This window comes from Ranitomeya imitator, unplaced genomic scaffold (genome assembly GCF_032444005.1).
Source record: "Ranitomeya imitator isolate aRanImi1 unplaced genomic scaffold, aRanImi1.pri SCAFFOLD_749, whole genome shotgun sequence".
Lineage (NCBI taxonomy): Eukaryota > Metazoa > Chordata > Amphibia > Anura > Dendrobatidae > Ranitomeya > Ranitomeya imitator.
In genome coordinates, this window is record NW_027193270.1 from 1 (window position 1) to 21,809 (window position 21,809).

The window sequence follows — 21,809 nt, forward strand, 5'->3', positions numbered from 1 at the left end:
GTCAGTATCACACAGGAGAGGATTAGATACACGGCTCAGCAGTCAGTATCACACAGGAGAGGATTAGATACACAGCTCAGCAGTCAGTATCACACAGGATAGGATTAGATACACGGCTCAGCAGTCAGTATCACACAGGAGAGGATTAGATACACGGCTCAGCAGTCAGTATCACACAGGAGAGGATTAGATACACAGCTCAGCAGTCAGTATCACACAGGAGAGGATTAGATACACGGCTCAGCAGTCAGTATCACACAGGAGAGGATTAGATACACGGCTCAGCAGTCAGTATCACACAGGAGAGGATTAGATACACGGCTCAGCAGTCAGTATCACACAGGAGAGGATTAGATACACGGCTCAGCAGTCAGTATCACACAGGACAGGATTAGATACACGGCTCAGCAGTCAGTATCACACAGGAGAGGATTAGATACACAGCTCAGCAGTCAGTATCACACAGGAGAGGATTAGATACACAGCTCAGCAGTCAGTATCACACAGGACAGGATTAGATACACGGCTCAGCAGTCAGTATCACACAGGAGAGGATTAGATACACGGCTCAGCAGTCAGTATCACACAGGATAGGATTAGATACACGGCTCAGCAGTCAGTATCACACAGGAGAGGATTAGATACACGGCTCAGCAGTCAGTATCACACAGGAGAGGATTAGATACACAGCTCAGCAGTCAGTATCACACAGGAGAGGATTAGATACACGGCTCAGCAGTCAGTATCACACAGGAGAGGATTAGATACACGGCTCAGCAGTCAGTATCACACAGGAGAGGATTAGATACACGGCTCAGCAGTCAGTATCACACAGGATAGGATTAGATACACGGCTCAGCAGTCAGTATCACACAGGAGAGGATTAGATACACGGCTCAGCAGTCAGTATCACACAGGATAGGATTAGATACACAGCTCAGCAGTCAGTATCACACAGGATAGGATTAGATACACGGCTCAGCAGTCAGTATCACACAGGAGAGGATTAGATACACGGCTCAGCAGTCAGTATCACACAGGACAGGATTAGATACACGGCTCAGCAGTCAGTATCACACAGGAGAGGATTAGATACACGGCTCAGCAGTCAGTATCACACAGGATAGGATTAGATACACGGCTCAGCAGTCAGTATCACACAGGAGAGGATTAGATACACGGCTCAGCAGTCAGTATCACACAGGAGAGGATTAGATACACAGCTCAGCAGTCAGTATCACACAGGAGAGGATTAGATACACGGCTCAGCAGTCAGTATCACACAGGAGAGGATTAGATACACGGCTCAGCAGTCAGTATCACACAGGATAGGATTAGATACACGGCTCAGCAGTCAGTATCACACAGGAGAGGATTAGATACACAGCTCAGCAGACAGTATCACACAGGATAGGATTAGATACACAGCTCAGCAGTCAGTATCACACAGGATAGGATTAGATACACGGCTCAGCAGACAGTATCACACAGGAGAGGATTAGATACACGGCTCAGCAGTCAGTATCACACAGGATAGGATTAGATACACGGCTCAGCAGTCAGTATCACACAGGAGAGGATTAGATACACGGCTCAGCAGTCAGTATCACACAGGAGAGGATTAGATACACAGCTCAGCAGTCAGTATCACACAGGATAGGATTAGATACACGGCTCAGCAGTCAGTATCACACAGGAGAGGATTAGATACACGGCTCAGCAGTCAGTATCACACAGGAGAGGATTAGATACACAGCTCAGCAGTCAGTATCACACAGGAGAGGATTAGATACACGGCTCAGCAGTCAGTATCACACAGGACAGGATTAGATACACGGCTCAGCAGTCAGTATCACACAGGAGAGGATTAGATACACGGCTCAGCAGTCAGTATCACACAGGAGAGGATTAGATACACAGCTCAGCAGTCAGTATCACACAGGACAGGATTAGATACACGGCTCAGCAGTCAGTATCACACAGGAGAGGATTAGATACACAGCTCAGCAGTCAGTATCACACAGGAGAGGATTAGATACACAGCTCAGCAGTCAGTATCACACAGGACAGGATTAGATACACGGCTCAGCAGTCAGTATCACACAGGAGAGGATTAGATACACGGCTCAGCAGTCAGTATCACACAGGATAGGATTAGATACACGGCTCAGCAGTCAGTATCACACAGGAGAGGATTAGATACACGGCTCAGCAGTCAGTATCACACAGGAGAGGATTAGATACACAGCTCAGCAGTCAGTATCACACAGGAGAGGATTAGATACACGGCTCAGCAGTCAGTATCACACAGGATAGGATTAGATACACGGCTCAGCTGCGGTTCCGTCTCCTCCTCTCTCCGCCCCGGTCGCTGCTGATTGGACGGAGCCTCTTCCTGCTGCCGGAGCTGCGGCCCTGATATCGGGGTCTCCTCCACCGCTAACTGTGAGTACAGGACCCCAATGTACAGAGGTGTCAGGAGCGAACACCCCCCACTGCTGAGACTTGTAGTTCTGGAGCCGCTGATTGGTCTGTGGATTTGGTGGTTACATTGTTTACAAATATTGTCACAAAGTATCAACACAACAACAACAAAGGAGGAGGAAGAGGAGGAGAGGGCGGGGACTGCTGACATACTCTGTGCTGCTGAGTAATGTGCTGAGAATGGAGATGTCACCTGCAGTCCCATGTAACACTACGTATAACACATTGATAAGTCCTTGATACGTTAGATGTCACCTGCAGTCCCATGTAACACCATGTATAACACCTTGATAAGTCCTTGATACGTTAGATTTTCCCTGCAGTCCCATGTAACACAACGTATAACACATTGATAAGTCCTTGATACGTTAGATGTCCCCTGCAGTCCCATGTAACACCATGTATAACACATTGATAAGTCCTTGATGCCTTAGATGTCCCCTGCAGTCCCATGTAACACCACGTATAACACATTGATAAAATGCTTGATGCGTTAGATGTCCCCTGCAGTCCCATGTAACACCACGTATAACACATTGATAAAGTCCTTGATGCGTTAGATGTCCCCTGCAGTCCCATGTAACACAACATATAACACATTGATAAGTCCTTGATGCATTCGATGTCCCCTGCAGTCCCATGTAACACCACGTATAACACATTGATAAGTCCTTGATACGTTAGATGCCCCCTGCAGTCCCATGTAACACCATGTATAACACCTTGATAAGTCCTTGATACGTTAGATGTCCCCTGCAGTCCCATGTAACACCATGTATAACACATTGATAAGTCCTTGATGCGTTAGATGTCCCCTGCAGTCCCATGTAACACCATGTATAACACATTGATAAGTCCTTGATACGTTAGATGTCCCCTGCAGTCCCATGTAACACCACGTATAACACATTGATAAGTCCTTGATGTGTTAGATGTCCCCCGCAGTCCCATGTAACACCACGTATAACACATTGATAAGTCCTTGATGCGTTAGATGTCCCCTGCAGTCCCATGTAACACCACGTATAACACATTGATAAGTCCTTGATGCGTTAGATGTCCCCTGCAGTCCCATGTAACACCACGTATAACACATTGATAATTCCTTGATGCGTTAGATGTCCCCTGCAGTCCCATGTAACACCACGTATAACACATTGATAAGTCCTTGATACGTTAGATGTCCCCTGCAGTCCCATGTAACACCACGTATAACACATTGATAAAATGCTTGATGCGTTAGATGTCCCCTGCAGTCCCATGTAACACAACGTATAACACATTGATAAAGTCTTTGATGCGTTAGATGTCCCCTGCAGTCCCATGTAACACAACATATAACACATTGATAAGTCCTTGATGCATTCGATGTCCCCTGCAGTCCCATGTAACACAACGTATAACACATTGATAAGTCCTTGATACGTTAGCTTGCCCCTGCAGTCCCATGTAACACCATGTATAACACCTTGATAAGTCCTTGATGCGTTAGATGTCCCCTGCAGTCCCATGTAACACCATGTATAACACCTTGATAAGTCCTTGATACGTTAGATGTCCCCTGCAGTCCCATGTAACACCACGTACAACACATTGATAAGTCCTTGATACGTTAGATGTCCCCTGCAGTCCCATGTAACACCACGTATAACACATTGATAAGTCCTTGATGCGTTAGATGTCCCCTGCAGTCCCATGTAACACCACGTATAACACATTGATAAGTCCTTGATACGTTAGATGTCCCCTGCAGTCCCATGTAACACCACGTATAACACATGGATAAGTCCTTGATACGTTAGATGTCCCCTGCAGTCCCATGTAACACCACGTATAACACATTGATAAGTCCTTGATGCGTTAGATGTCCCCTGCAGTCCCATGTAACGCCACGTATAACACCTTGATAAGTCCTTGATACGTTAGATGTCCCCTGCAGTCCCATGTAACACCACGTATAACACATTGATAAGTCCTTGATGCGTTAGATGTCCCCTGCAGTCCCATGTAACACCACGTATAACACCTTGATAAGTCCTTGATACGTTAGATGTCCCCTGCAGTCCCATGTAACACCACGTATAACACATTGATAAGTCCTTCATGCGTTAGATGTCCCCTGCAGTCCCATGTAATACCATGTATAACACATTGATAAGTCCTTGATGCGTTAGATGTCCCCTGCAGTCCCATGTAACACCACGTATAACACCTTGATAAGTCCTTGATACGTTATATGTCCCCTGCAGTCCCATGTAACACCACGTATAACACATTGATAAGTCCTTCATGCGTTAGATGTCCCCTGCAGTCCCATGTAACACCACGTATAACACATTGATAAGTCCTTGATGCGTTAGATGTCCCCTGCAGTCCCATGTAACACACTCGCCGTGTGCATGCCTGTGGTTGGTGCCGTGGGGTGTCTCCGCTCCCCACCATCGGGGACCCGCGGTCTTCTCCTCTCGTCCTGTATGGATCTTGGCCCAGGGATTACTTGGTGCTCAGAGCTGTCGGGGATTATGGCAGCCTTGCTGGGATTATGGGAATTACTGACACAGGAAATCTCTTTATCTCTGCAGGTGAGACCTGAGTGTCCGCGTCTCCTCCATCTGTAGGACATCATGGCCGAGGTCAGGGAGGTGGACGACTTCCTGATGTATTTCATCTTGTTGGAGAAGGTCCCGGTGGGCGCTCGGACGGTGGAGTCCGGTAGATTGTGCTGCATGAGTGAGGAGTCCTATATCCAGAAAGTGACCGAGGATCAGAGCATGGCCCACTCCCTCAGTGTCACGGTCATCGAGGAGAACGTCATGATAGATGTGGATGTCAATGTTCTTCAGCCTCTGAGCCAGAAAAAAGCCGCCCTCCTCCTGGCCATCCGCAACCCAACAGAGAGGCTGAACTGCTTCCTGGACAGGGGGCTCCTGGAGGATGTCCATGCCAAGGTCGGTCAGAGGGTCCTGGTGGAGCATGAGCAGAAGCTTTATCCAGCACTGGTTCATTACGTGGGCAACACCCTGGACACCAGCACCTTACTGCCCCCCGTCTATATTGGAGTGGAGCTGGAGGTGGGTGACATTCTGAGATGCCAGTGGTGTCGGGCCGGCCAAAGACTTCTCTGTCGTGGTCTCTACTATTGGGGGGGTGGGTGGTACTGTAAACCGAGGCGTAGGCGACCACTGGTGGATGGTCACCATAGGAGGATACGTGATGGGGCATGGGTGTCGTGGTATCAGTGAGGGGCAGCAATTCTTTGGGTTGGGCTACAGCACAGTTGGGTGTTAAGCACGGAGGATCTAGGAGGGGCTTTATGGTGCCACCATTTGTGGATGGGTTATGCTTTAAGCAGAAGTTTAGCAATGCACTTTAAGGTGGCTTCAGACTGTGGCCTATAAGTCCTTATAGAAAGAGGCACATTGGTTTCACTATGGGGGGTCATCCTCCCGAGGTCACTGAAAGCCGGCGATGGTTCTCATATCTATATATATATATATATACTAGATGGTGGCCCGATTCTTCCGCATCGGGTATTCTAGAATATGTATGTATGTATGTATATAGCAGCCACATAGTATATAGCACAGCCACGTAGTATATAGCACAGCTACGTAATATATAGCACAGCCACGTAGTATATAACACTGCCCACGCAGTATATAACACAGCCCACGCAGTATATAGCGCTGCCCACGCAGTATATAACACTGCCCACGCAGTATATAACACTGCCCACGCAGTATATAACACTGCTCACGCAGTATATAACACTGCCCACGCAGTATATAACACTGCCCACGCAGTATATAACACTGCCCACGCAGTATATAACACAGCCCACGCAGTATATAGCGCTGCCCACGCAGTATATAGCGCTGCCCACGCAGTATATAGCGCTGCCCACGCAGTATATAACTCTGCCCACGCAGTATATAACACTGCTCACGCAGTATATAACACTGCCCACGCAGTATATAACACTGCCCACGCAGTATATAACACTGCCCACGCAGTACATAGCGCTGCCCACGCAGTACATAGCGCTGCCCACGCAGTATATAACGCTGCCCACGCAGTATATAGCGCTGCCCACGCAGTATATAGCGCTGCCCACGCAGTATATAGCGCTGCCCACGCAGTATATAGCGCTGCCCAGGCAGTATATAACACTGCTCACGCAGTATATAACACTGCCCACGCAGTATATAACACTGCCCACGCAGTATATAACACTGCCCACGCAGTATATAACACTGCCCACGCAGTATATAACACTGCACACGCAGTATATAACACTGCCCACGCAGTATATAACACTGCCCACGCAGTATATAACACTGCCCACGCAGTATATAACACAGCCCACGCAGTATATAGCGCTGCCCACGCAGTATATAACACTGCCCACGCAGTATATAACACTGCTCACGCAGTATATAACACTGCCCACGCAGTATATAACACTGCCCACGCAGTATATAACACTGCCCACGCAGTATATAACACTGCCCACGCAGTATATAACACTGCCCACGCAGTATATAACACAGCCCACGCAGTATATAGCGCTGCCCACGCAGTATATAGCGCTGCCCACGCAGTATATAGCGCTGCCCACGCAGTATATAACGCAGCCCACGCAGTATATAGCGCTGCCCACGCAGTATATAACACTGCCCACGCAGTATATAACACTGCCCACGCAGTATATAACGCAGCCCACGCAGTATATAGCGCTGCCCACGCAGTATATAGCGCTGCCCACGCAGTATATAGCGCTGCCCACGCAGTATATAACACTGCCCAGGCAGTATATAACACTGCTCACGCAGTATATAACACTGCCCACGCAGTATATAACACTGCCCACGCAGTATATAACACTGCCCACGCAGTATATAACACTGCCCACGCAGTATATAACACTGCACACGCAGTATATAACACTGCCCACGCAGTATATAACACTGCCCACGCAGTATATAACACTGCCCACGCAGTATATAACACAGCCCACGCAGTATATAGCGCTGCCCACGCAGTATATAACACTGCCCACGCAGTATATAACACTGCTCACGCAGTATATAACACTGCCCACGCAGTATATAACACTGCCCACGCAGTATATAACACTGCCCACGCAGTATATAACACTGCCCACGCAGTATATAACACAGCCCACGCAGTATATAGCGCTGCCCACGCAGTATATAGCGCTGCCCACGCAGTATATAGCGCTGCCCACGCAGTATATAGCGCTGCCCACGCAGTATATAACACTGCCCAGTCAGTATATAACACTGCCCACGCAGTATATAACACTGCCCACGCAGTACATAGCGCTGCCCACGCAGTATATAACACTGCCCACGCAGTATATAGCACTGCCCACGCAGTATATAGCGCTGCCCACGCAGTATATAGCGCTGCCCACGCAGTATATAGCACTGCCCATGCAGTATATAACACAGGCACGTAGTGTATAACATTGCCCACGTAGTATATAACACTGCCCACGCAGTATATAGCGCTGCCCACGCAGTATATAGCGCTGCCCACGCAGTATATAGCGCTGCCCACGCAGTATATAGCGCTGCCCACGCAGTATATAACACTGCCCACGCAGTATATAACACTGCCCACGCAGTATATAACACTGCCCACGCAGTATATAACACTGCCCACGCAGTATATAACACAGCCCACGCAGTATATAGCGCTGCCCACGCAGTATGTAGCGCTGCCCACGCAGTATATAGCCCTGCCCAGGCAGTATATAACACTGCCCACGCAGTATATAACACTGCCCAGGCAGTATATAACACTGCCCACGCAGTATATAACACTGCCCACGCAGTACATAGCTCTGCCCACGCAGTATATAACACTGCCCACGCAGTATATAGCGCTGCCCACGCAGTATATAGCGCTGCCCACGCAGTATATAGCGCTGCCCACGCACTATATAGCGCTGCCCACGCAGTATATAGCACTGCCCATGCAGTATATAACACAGGCACGTAGTGTATAACATTGCCCATGTAGTATATAACACAGCCCACGTAGTATATAGCAGCCTCGCAGTATATAACACAGCCCAAGTACTATATAGCACTGTGGGAACCTTATCCCTGTTAAAAAAAAGAATGAAAATAAAAAATAGTTATATACTTACTCTCAGGCGTCCAGCGAAGCTATCCCGATGCGATGCGGCCGCAAGCTTCTTTTCCCAGCGATGCGTTGCGAAATTACCCAGATGACTTAGCGGTCTCGCGAGACCGGTAAGTCATCTGGGTAATTTCGCAATGCATCGCTGGGAACAGAAGCTGGCGGTAGCCTCGCGCGCATCGGTGGACGACGGAAGGTGAGTATATAATGATTTTTTATTTTTTTAATTATTTTTAACATTAGATCTTTTTACTATTGATGCTGCATAGGCCGCATCAATAGTAAAAACTTGGTCACACAGGGTTAATAGTGGCGGTAACGGACTGTGTTACACCGCGGCATAACGCGTTCCGTTAACGCTGCCATTAACCCTGTGTGAGCGCTGACTGGAGGGGAGTATGGAGGGGAGAATTTGCGGCCGGACTGTGCCCGTCGCTGATTGGTTGCGGCCTGCCAGCTGCGACCAATCAGCGGCACGGGATTTCCGTTACAGACAGACAAACAGACGGAAGTACCCCTTAGACGATTACATTGATAGATAACTAGTGTATGTATGTGTGTGTGTATGTGTGTATCGACGATGATGTCATAATGGTTGCCAATGAAAAGATGATGTCATAATAGGTTGCAATCGTGACGGTTATTTCAATGGTTGCCATGGTGACAATGATGTCGATATGTGTGTATGACGAGGTCATAATGGTTGCCATGGCAACGATGATGTCATAAAGGTTGCCATGGCGAAGATGATATCATAATGGTTGCTATGTTGACGATGATGTCATAATAGGTTGCCATGATGACTGTTATGTCATAATGGTTGCCATGGTAACGATGATGTCATAATAGGTTGCCATGGTGACTATGATGTAAGAATGGTTGCCATGGCGAAGATGATGTCATAAAGGGGATATGGGCACGGAACTATAAGATGGAGGATGTGTGATGGGTATATGGGCACAGGACTATGGGGAGGAGGATATGTATGATGGGTATATGGGCACGAGACTATGGGATGGAGGGTGTGTATGATGGGTATATGGGCATGGGACTATGGGATGGAGGATGTATGATGGGTATATGGGCATGGGACTATTGGATGGAGGGTGTGTATGATGGGTATATGGGCATGGGACTATGGGATGGAGGATATGTATGATGGGTATATGGGCACGAGACTATGGGATGGAGGGTGTGTATGATGGGTATATGGGCATGGGACTATGGGATGGAGGATGTATGATGGGTATATGGGCATGGGACTATTGGATGGAGGATATGTATGATGGGTATATGGGCATGGGACTATTGGATGGAGGGTATGTATGATGGGTATATGGGCACGAGACTATGGGATGGAGGATGTATGATGGGTATATGGGCATGGGACTATTGGATGGAGGATGTGTATGATGGGTATATGGGCACGAGACTATGGGGAGGAGGATGTATGATGGGTATATGGGCATGGGACTATTGGATGGAGGATGTGTATGATGGGTATATGGGCACGAGACTATGGGGAGGAGGATGTATGATGGGTATATGGGCATGGGACTATTGGATGGAGGGTGTGTATGATGGGTATATGGGCACGAGACTATGGGGGGAGGATATGTATGATGGGTATATGGGCACGAGACTATGGGATGGAGGATATGTATGATGGGTATATGGGCACGAGACTATGGGGAGGAGGATGTATGATGGGTATATGGGCATGGGACTATTGGATGGAGGGTGTGTATGATGGGTATATGGGCACGGGACTATGGGATGGAGGATATGTATGATGGGTATATGGGCACGAGACTATGGGATGGAGGATATGTATGATGGGTATATGGGCACGAGACTATGGGATGGAGGGTGTGTATGATGGGTATATGGGCATGGGACTATGGGATGGAGGATATGTATGATGGGTATATGGGCATGGGACTATGGAGTGGAGGATAATCGTTATAATTTGTTATAACTAACCACAGTTACTTACAATGCCCGGGCAACTCCGGGATCTTCAGCTAGCGGGGAATGGGTATGGCGTTTGGGTATAGAGCTGCTATCAGAGAGATGGTCTTAGGTTTAGGCGGAGGCCTATTTGGGTGTGAGAATTGTTCTTGATTAAGGTGTAGTGCTCTCATAACTTAAGTTGGGGAGGAGTACTGTCAAGGTTGACTTTTGGTTGGGGAGGAGTAAAGTTAATGTTGGCATTTAAATGGGAAGGTTAGGGTTTTTGGTTGCCTTTAGGCTGTTGAGGAGTAAGTAATGGCTTTAAAATTGGAAAGTAAGAAGATTATGTTTGCCTTTAGATCAAAGAATAGAGTTACAGTCGGCTCATGGTTGTTGGAGTTAAGATTAGAATTGCCTTTAGGATGAGGAAGAGTAGGTTTAGTGTTAGCTTTAAGCTGTGGAGTAGGGTTAGTGTTGGTTTTAGGCTGGGAGCAGTAGGGATAGTGCAGGGTTTAGGTTGGGGTAGCGTAGGGTTAGAGGAGGCTTTAGGTTAGAGAGTAGAATGGTTGGTTTTAGGCTGTGGAGGTGTATGGATAGGGTTGGCTTTAGGCTGAGGAGATGCAGGGTTAGGGTTGGCTTTAGGCTGAGGAGTAGTACGGTCAGGGTTGGCTTTAGGCTGAGGAGGAGTACGGTCAGGGTTGGCTTTAGGCTGAGGAGATGCAGGGTTAGGGTTAGCTTTAGGCTGAGGAGGTGTACGGTCAGGGTTGGCTTTAGGCTGAGGAGGAGTACGGTCAGGGTTGGCTTTAGGCTGAGGAGGAGTACTGTCAGGGTTGGCTTTAGGCTGTGGAGGTGCAGAGTTAGGGTTAGCTTTAGGCTAAGGAGGAGCAGGGTTAGAGTTGGCTTTAGGCTGAGGAGGAGTACAGTCAGGGTTGGCTTTAGGCTGATAAAGAGCATATTTAGTGCTTACTTTTTGGCTGAGGAGGAGTACATTTGGGGATGTCTTTAGATTGGAGAGCAGTAGGATTAATTTTGGCTTTAGGCTCAGGAGGAGTAGAGTTATCGCTGGCTTTAGATCACGTTCAGTATTTGGTCAGTATTTCACATCAGTAGTTGTAGCCAAAACCAGGAGTAGGTGATAAATGCAGAAGTGGTGATATGTTTCTATTGTATTTTACTTTGATTGTTTTGGCTTCTAAATACTGATATAAAATACTGACCAAATACTGACAGTGTATACGTGGCCTTAGGGTGAGGAGGAATAGGATTAGCATTGTCTTTAGGCTGGGGAAGAGTAGGGTTGACTTTTGCTAGATGCTGAGCAGGAGTAGGGTTCTCACTGGCTTTAGGCTGGGGAGTTGTGGGGTTAGCATTGGTTTCAGAGTGAAGAAGAGTAGGATTAGAATTGGTTTTAGGTTGACAAGTAGTAGGGTTAGCCCTGGCCTTAGGCTGAGGAGCATAAGTGTTAGTATTGGCTTTTGGCTGAGGAGAAGAAGGGTTAGTATTGGCTTCATGGTGAGGAGGATTAGGAATAGCCCTAGCTTTAGACTGAGGATGAGTAGGGTTAGCGCTGGCTTTAGACTGAGGAGCTGTAGGGTTAGCGTTGGATTTAGGCTGAGGAGTAGTAGGGTTAGCCTTGGATTTATGCTGAGGAGGAGAAGGGTTAGCCTTGGCTTCAGGCTGACGAGCAGTAGGACTAGGATTGGCTTTATGCTGAGTAGGAGTAAGGTTTTCTTTAGGATCTGGATGTAGGTTTGGCATTAGACTGGACATAGAAGAATATACAATTACTAGATGGTGGCCCGATTCTAACACATCAGGTATTCTAGAATATGTGTGTAGTTTATTTATGAAGTTTTCAGAATAATACAATTTATACACAGGATTCGGCCATCCGGGCGCAACCAATTAGCGAAGCGTGGTTCAAATTCCGTGCCAATTCGCGGCCGGACTGCGCCTGTCGCTGATTGGTCACGCCCAGCCGCGAATAATCAGTGAAGCCAGGGCCTGCTCCAGGTTTTTAAGGGCCCTGGGTGAAAGAGTCTCAGTGTGCCCCCCTCTTTAACACATACCACGATTCATGATGCACAGATACAGCAGAGAAATATGCCACAGCCAAGTAGCATACAGCTCAAGTAGTATATAACACAGCCCACGTAGTATATAACACAGCCCACGTAGCATATAGCACAGCCCACATAGTATATAGCACAGCCCACGTAGTATATAGCACAGCCCACGTAGTATATAGCACGGCCCACATAGTATATTGCCCAGCCACGTAGTACATAGCACTGCCCCATAGTATATAGCACAGACACGTAGTATATTGCACAGCCACGTAGTATATTGCACAGCCACGTAGTATATTGCACAGCCACGTAATATATTGCACAGCCACGTATGTTATGGCCGGCAATCAGGCAACACAGCGTGCAGTAATCAGCGCACATACAGAGATCTGGCAATAACCAAAAACAATAGGACGAGCTCTGAGACGTGGAATCTCTGTAGACTGCAGTACCTGAACTATCCTCACACAACTGAAAGCAGCAGTGGATTGCGCCTATCAACTACCTATGCAACTCGGCACTGCCTGAGGAGCTGACTAGCCTGAAGATAGAAACACAAGCCTGACTTACCTCAGAGAAATACCCCAAAGGAATAGGCAGCCCCCCACATATAATGACTGTTAGCAAGATGAAAAGACAAACGTAGGAATGAAATAGATTCAGCAAAGTGAGGCCCGATATTCTAGACAGAGCGAGGATAGCAAAGAGAACTATGCAGTCTACAAAAAACCCTAAAACGAAAACCACGCAAAGGGGCAAAAAGACCCACCGTGCCGAACTAACAGCACGGCGGTGCACCCCTTTGCTTCTCAGAGCTTCCAGCAAAAGTTAATAGCAAGCTGGACAGAAAAAACAGAAAACAAACTAGAAGCACTTATCTAGCAGAGCAGCAGGCCCAAGGAAAGATGCAGTAGCTCAGATCCAACACTGGAACATTGACAAGGAGCAAGGAAGACAGACTCAGGTGGAGCTAAATAGCAAGGCAGCCAACGAGCTCACCAAAACACCTGAGGGAGGAAGCCCAGACACTGCAATACCACTTGTGACCACAGAAGTGAACTCAGCCACAGAATTCACAACAGTACCCCCCCCTTGAGGAGGGGTCACCGAACCCTCACCAGAACCCCCAGGCCGACCAGGATGAGCCACATGAAAGGCACGAACAAGATCTGGGGCATGGACATCAGAGGCAAAAACCCAGGAATTATCTTCCTGAGCATAACCCTTCCATTTGACCAGATACTGGAGTTTCCGTCTAGAGACACGAGAATCCAAAATCTTCTCCACAATATACTCCAATTCCCCCTCCACCAAAACAGGGGCAGGAGGCTCCACAGATGGAACCATAGGTGCCACGTATCTCCTCAACAACGACCTATGGAATACATTATGTATGGAAAAGGAGTCTGGGAGGGTCAGACGAAAAGACACCGGATTGAGAATCTCAGAAATCCTATACGGACCAATAAAACGAGGTTTAAATTTAGGAGAGGAAACCTTCATAGGTATATGACGAGAAGATAACCAAACCAGATCCCCAACACGAAGTCGGGGTCCCACACGGCGTCTGCGATTAGCGAAAAGCTGAGCCTTCTCCTGGGACAAGGTCAAATTGTCCACTACCTGAGTCCAGATCTGCTGCAACCTGTCCACCACATAATCCACACCAGGACAGTCCGAAGACTCAACCTGTCCTGAAGAGAAACGAGGATGGAACCCAGAATTGCAGAAAAATGGAGAGACCAAGGTAGCCGAGCTGGCCCGATTATTAAGGGCGAACTCAGCCAACGGCAAAAATGACACCCAATCATCCTGGTCAGCGGAAACAAAACATCTCAGATATGTTTCCAAGGTCTGATTGGTTCGTTCGGTCTGGCCATTAGTCTGAGGATGGAAGGCCGAAGAAAAAGATAGGTCAATGCCCATCCTACCACAAAAGGCTCGCCAGAACCTCGAGACAAACTGGGAACCTCTGTCAGAAACAATATTCTCAGGAATGCCATGTAAACGAACCACATGCTGGAAGAACAAAGGCACCAAATCAGAGGAGGAAGGCAATTTAACCAAGGGCACCAGATGGACCATTTTAGAAAAGCGATCACAGACCACCCAAATGACCGACATTTTTTGAGAAACGGGAAGGTCAGAAATGAAATCCATCGAAATATGTGTCCAAGGCCTCTTCGGGACCGGCAAGGGCAAAAGCAACCCACTGGCACGTGAACAGCAGGGCTTAGCCCTAGCACAAATTCCACAGGACTGCACAAAAGCACGCACATCCCGTGACAGAGATGGCCACCAGAAGGATCTAGCAACCAACTCCCTGGTACCAAAGATTCCTGGATGACCGGCCAGCACCGAACAATGAAGTTCAGAGATAACTCTACTAGTCCACCTATCAGGGACGAACAGTTTCTCGGCCGGACAACGATCAGGTTTATTAGCCTGAAATTTCTGCAACACTCTCCGCAAATCAGGGGAGATGGCAGACACAATGACTCCTTCCTTGAGGATACTCGCCGGCTCAGATAACCCCGGAGAGTCGGGCACAAAACTCCTAGACAGAGCATCCGCCTTCACATTTTTAGAGCCCGGAAGGTATGAAATCACAAAATCAAAACGAGCAAAAAATAACGACCAACGGGCCTGTCTAGGATTCAAGCGCTTGGCAGACTCAAGATAAGTAAGGTTCTTATGATCAGTCAAAACCACCACGCGATGCTTAGCACCCTCAAGCCAATGACGCCACTCCTCGAATGCCCACTTCATGGCCAGCAACTCTCGGTTGCCCACATCATAATTACGCTCAGCAGCAGAAAATTTCCTGGAAAAGAAAGCACATGGTTTGAACACTGAGCAACCAGAACCTCTCTGTGACAAAACCGCCCCTGCACCAATCTCAGAAGCATCAACCTCGACCTGGAACGGAAGAGAAACATCAGGTTGACACAACACAGGGGCACAGCAAAAACGACGCTTCAACTCCTGAAAAGCTTCCACGGCAGCAGAAGACCAATTAACCAAATCAGCACCCTTCTTGGTCAAATCGGTCAATGGTCTGGCAATGCTAGAAAAATTACAGATGAAGCGACGATAAAAATTAGCAAAGCCCAGGAATTTCTGCAGACTTTTTAGAGATGTCGGCTGAGTCCAATCCTGGATGGCCCGAACCTTAACCGGATCCATCTCGATAGTAGAAGGGGAAAAGATGAACCCCAAAAATGAAACTTTCTGCACACCGAAGAGACACTTTGATCCCTTCACGAACAAGGAATTAGCACGCAGTACCTGGAAAACCATTCTGACTTGCTTCACATGAGACTCCCAATCATCTGAGAAGATCAAAATGTCATCCAAGTAAACAATCAAGAATTTATCCAGATACTCACGGAAAATGTCATGCATAAAAGACTGAAAAACAGATGGAGCATTGGCAAGTCCGAACGGCATCACCAGATACTCAAAATGACCCTCGGGCGTATTAAATGCCGTTTTCCATTCATCTCCCTGCCTGATTCTCACCAGATTATACGCACCACGAAGATCAATCTTAGTAAACCAACTAGCCCCCTTAATCCGAGCAAACAAGTCAGAAATCAATGGCAAGGGATACTGAAACTTAACAGTGATCTTATTAAGAAGGCGGTAATCAATACACGGTCTTAGCGAACCATCCTTCTTGGCTACAAAAAAGAACCCTGCTCCCAATGGTGACGACGATGGGCGAATATGTCCCTTCTCCAGGGACTCCTTCACATAACTGCGCATAGCGGTGTGTTCAGGTACGGACAAATTAAATAAACGACCCTTAGGGAATTTACTACCAGGAATCAAATCGATAGCACAATCACAATTCCTATGCGGAGGTAGGGCATCAGACTTGGACTCTTCAAATACATCCTGAAAGTCCGACAAGAACTCTGGGATGTCAGAAGGAATGGATGACGAAATAGACAAAAATGGAACATCACCATGTACTCCCTGACAACCCCAGCTGGTTACCGACATAGAGTTCCAATCCAATACTGGATTATGGGTTTGTAGCCATGGCAACCCCAACACGACCACATCATGCAAATTATGCAGTACCAGAAAGCGAATAACTTCCTGATGTGCAGGAGCCATGCACATGGTCAGCTGGGCCCAGTACTGAGGCTTATTCTTGGCCAAAGGTGTAGCATCAATTCCTCTCAACGGAATAGGACACCGCAAAGGCTCCAAGAAAAATCCACAACGTTTAGCATAATCCAAATCCATCAGATTCAGGGCAGCGCCTGAATCCACAAACGCCATGACAGAATATGATGACAAAGAGCACACTAAGGTAATGGACAAAAGGAATTTGGACTGTACAGTACCAATAACGGCAGAGCTATCGAACCGCCTAGTGCGTTTAGGACAATTAGAAATAGCATGAGTAGAATCACCACAATAGAAACACAGTCTGTTCAGACGTCTGTGTTCGTGCCGTTCTACTTTAGTCATAGTCCTGTCGCACTGCATAGGCTCAGGCTTACTCTCAGACAATACCGCCAGATGGTGCACAGATTTACGCTCGCGCAAGCGACGACCGATCTGAATGGCCAAGGACATAGACTCATTCAAACCAGCAGGCATAGGAAATCCCACCATTACATCCTTAAGAGCTTCAGAGAGACCCTTTCTGAACAAAGCCGCTAGTGCAGATTCATTCCACAGAGTGAGTACTGACCACTTTCTAAATTTCTGACAATATACTTCTACATCATCCTGACCCTGGCATAAAGCCAGCAGATTTTTCTCAGCTTGATCCACTGAATTAGGCTCATCGTAAAGCAATCCCAGCGCCTGGAAAAATGCATCAACATTACTCAATGCAGAATCTCCTGGTGCAAGAGAAAACGCCCAGTCCTGTGGGTCGCCGCGCAAAAAAGAAATAATAATCAAAACCTGTTGAATAGGATTACCAGAAGAATGAGGTTTCAAGGCCAAAAATAGCTTACAATTATTTCTGAAGCTCAGGAACTTAGTTCTGTCACCAAAAAACAAATCAGGAATCGGAATTCTTGGTTCTGGCATCGATTTCTGATCAATAGTATCTTGAATCTTTTGTACATTTACAACGAGATTATCCATTGAGGAGCACAGAGCCTGAATATCCATGTCCACAGCTGTGTCCTGAAGCACTCTAATGTCTAGGGGAAAAAAAAGACTGAAGACAGAGCTAAGAAAAAAAAATGATGTCAGGATTTCTTTTTTCCCTCTATTGGAAATCATTGGTTGGCTCCTTGTACTGTTATGGCCGGCAATCAGGCAACACAGCGTGCAGTAATCAGCGCACATACAGAGATCTGGCAATAACCAAAAACAATAGGACGAGCTCTGAGACGTGGAATCTCTGTAGACTGCAGTACCTGAACTATCCTCACACAACTGAAAGCAGCAGTGGATTGCGCCTATCAACTACCTATGCAACTCGGCACTGCCTGAGGAGCTGACTAGCCTGAAGATAGAAACACAAGCCTGACTTACCTCAGAGAAATACCCCAAAGGAATAGGCAGCCCCCCACATATAATGACTGTTAGCAAGATGAAAAGACAAACGTAGGAATGAAATAGATTCAGCAAAGTGAGACCCGATATTGTAGACAGAGCGAGGATAGCAAAGAGAACTATGCAGTCTACAAAAAACCCTAAAACGAAAACCACGCAAAGGGGCAAAAAGACCCACCGTGCCGAACTAACAGCACGGCGGTGCACCCCTTTGCTTCTCAGAGCTTCCAGCAAAAGTTAATAGCAAGCTGGACAGAAAAAACAGAAAACAAACTAGAAGCACTTATCTAGCAGAGCAGCAGGCCCAAGGAAAGATGCAGTAGCTCAGATCCAACACTGGAACATTGACAAGGAGCAAGGAAGACAGACTCAGGTGGAGCTAAATAGCAAGGCAGCCAACGAGCTCACCAAAACACCTGAGGGAGGAAGCCCAGAGACTGCAATACCACTTGTGACCACAGAAGTGAACTCAGCCACAGAATTCACAACACACGTAGTATATAGCACAGAGATGTAGTATATAACACAGCCCATGCAGTATATAACACAGGCCACGTAGTATAGAGCACAACGATGTAGTATATTGCCCAGCCGTGTAATATATACCACAGCCACGTAGTATATAGCACAGAGACGTAGTATATAACACGGCCCACACAGTATATAACACAGCCCACGTAGTATATTGCCCAGCCACGTAATATATTGCACAGCCACAATATCCAAAAAAAGAAAGAAATGTCCAGCTTCACCGAGTCCGTAAAAAAGCGATTTCTTTATTAACAAACTTTGAACATGGAGGATACAGACTTCAGCACAACCATATGGGTAAGAATCTCAACGCGTTTCTGGAGACTAGGCTCCCTTAATCATGACATTCTAAAAGACCCATGTATCCCACTTAAATAACCCTACACCGGAAAGCACACCGGTGGGATAAGTGATTGACGTAACTGATTTAAATAGTGGGCGTGAGATGAACATGTATTGAATGTTGCCCAACACAGTAATCTATCTGAACAACATACATATATAAAACAAAAAATGACAACAAAGCAAAAATATACAAATGATTGTACAAATTTAAAAAGATTTACACAATGAAATCTATAAATAATAAAATGTACATGTATAAAAAATTATTATTGTAAATTTGGACAATTATGCCTACATTTGTAGATAAACCAATAACTTTATTACAGCAGCAAATGTAAACTAGCAAAATTACAAAAGAAAAAAGAATTCAAAAAATTTAATACAAGAGGCAAGAGCAAAAATGTTCATGAGTAAGTATAATCGCAGGCTCGAGACGCAACAAGTGTGCTTGTGGCACTGAAATAATAGGTACTTGTATGTTTTGACATATACTAAGCTTACTCAGCTGGATCAATACAGAAATTATTGACAGAGAAGGAGAGAGAACCACGGACTATTCTGAAGTGCGAAGATACTCTTATTAATAATCTTTTAATAATCTTTGCTTTTTAATTTTAATAATCACAAGCTTATATTGCACAATATATTGACTACCTTTGTGCTTTTTTTCTATGGGTTTTCCACATACAAGCACACTTGTTGCGTCTCGAGCCTGCGATTATACTTACTCATGAACATTTTTGCTCTTGCCTCTTGTACTAAATTTTTTAAATTCTTTTTTCTTTTGTAATTTTGCTAGTTTACATTTGCTGCTGTAATAAAGTTATTGGTTTATCTACAAATGTAGGCATAATTGTCCAAATTTACAATAATAATTTTTTATACATGTACATTTTATTATTTATAGATTTCATTGTGTAAATCTTTTTAAATTTGTACAATCATTTGTATATTTTTGCTTTGTTGTCATTTTTTGTTTTATATATGTATGTTGTTCAGATAGATTACTGTGTTGGGCAACATTCAATACATGTTCATCTCACGCCCACTTTTTAAATCAGTTACGTCAATCACTTATCCCACCGGTGTGCTTTCCGGTGTAGGGTTATTTAAGTGGGATACATGGGTCTTTTAGAATGTCATGATTAAGGGAGCCTAGTCTCCAGAAATGCGTCGAGATTCTTACCCATATGGTTGTGCTGAAGTCTGTATCCTCCATGTTCAAAGTTTGTTAATAAAGAAATCGCTTTTTTACGGACTCGGTGAAGCTGGACATTTCTTTCTTTTTTTGGATCTTGCACGCCTGGACACAGCGGGTCCGTGCTCCCGAGGTTTGGTTGCTGAATCACGGGTGAGCTGGTTTATGTTCCTTCTTACAGCCACAAAATACATTGCACAGCTACGTAGTATATAGCACAGCAACGTACTATATAGCACAGCCACGTAGTGTATAGCACAGCCCGTGCAGTATATAACACAGGCCACATAGTACAGAGCACAGTGATGTAGTATATTGCCCAGCCATGTAAGATATAGCACATAGACGTAGTATATAGCACATAGACGTAGTATATAGCACAGAGACGTAGTATATAACACAGCCCATGTAGTATATAACAGCCCACATAGTATATAGCAATGTGGGCACCATATCCCTGTTAAAAAAAAGAATTCAAATAAAAAATAGTTATATACTCACCTTACGGCGGCCCCCAGATCCAGCCCAGGCGTTTACCGATGCTCCTCGCGACACTCTGGTCCCAAGAATGCATTGCGGTCTCGCGAGATGTTGACGTAGCGGTCTCGAGACCGCTACGTCATCATCTTGCGAGACCGCAATGCATGGAACGGAGCCTCGCGAGTAGCAGCGGGAAAGGCGACGGAAGGTGAGAATATAATTTTTTATTTTGTTTATTATTTTTAACATTAGATCTTTTTACTATTGATGCTGCATAGGCTGCATCAATAGTAAAAAGTAGGTCACACAGGGTTAATAGCAGCATTAACGGACTGCGTTACACCGCGGCATAACGCGGTATAACGCAGCCATTAACCCTGTGTGAGCGCTGACTGGAGGGGGCACTGACAGAGAGTAGGAAGGGGCGAATTCGTGGCCGAACTGTGCCCGTCGCCTACCGGCCGCGACCAATCAGCGACGCGGGATTTCCGTGACAGACAGACAGACAGAAGTGCCCCTTAGACGATTATATATATATAGATATTGGGGGCTTCTTGTTATATGTAAAGTAATGGGTTCCTTGTATTGACATTGTATTGGTTATTCCACAGGGTGAAGGTGAAGGTCGTGGTAACATGGACGGCTCTTATAAAGGGGTGACGTTCTTCAAATGTAAGAAGAAATGTGGCCTCCTTTTACCTTTTAATAAGGTCTTGTACTCTGGGGCGCCTTCTCCAAATGATTCGGTGTCCACATATCCACAGCCTGTTACCGGTAATCCAAAGGACAATGTGTCATTCTTTGTGGAGGATTCTTTACAGCGAGGAATAGATATCACCTTAAGTAATCAGGCTGCTGCTGGCGTTGTGGAAGTCTTACCGGTAAGTATGTCACTTAGGGTTTATGTGCTCACAGATCTCGGGGCATGAAGGGTATCGGAATATGTCACTGGAAACACAAAAGAAGTCATCCACATCCCTCCTGTACCTACATCATCAACCAAGAAGACGGAATAATCCCAGGAGGAGTAACGTCATGGTTGGCTT

General features: G+C 46.3%; 1 protein-coding gene across 2 annotated transcripts in view; it reads left to right on the top strand.

Moving 5' to 3' along the window:
• Positions 1 to 2,366: 2,366 nt before the first annotated feature.
• LOC138652941 (ubiquitin carboxyl-terminal hydrolase CYLD-like) overlaps positions 2,367 to 21,809 on the top strand; it is a 40,330-nt gene continuing 20,887 nt past the window's right edge. Inside the window, exons 1-3 of one of the 2 annotated variants that reach the window (XM_069743161.1) lie at positions 2,367 to 2,445; positions 5,067 to 5,555; positions 21,375 to 21,644. In XM_069743161.1, coding sequence (XP_069599262.1) covers positions 5,109 to 5,555; positions 21,375 to 21,644 — 717 coding nt within the window. In that variant the 5' untranslated portion in view covers positions 2,367 to 2,445; positions 5,067 to 5,108. Of the gene's footprint in view, positions 2,446 to 4,735; positions 5,556 to 21,374; positions 21,645 to 21,809 lie in introns of those variants that run through there. The other variant, XM_069743162.1, reaches the window with a different exon arrangement.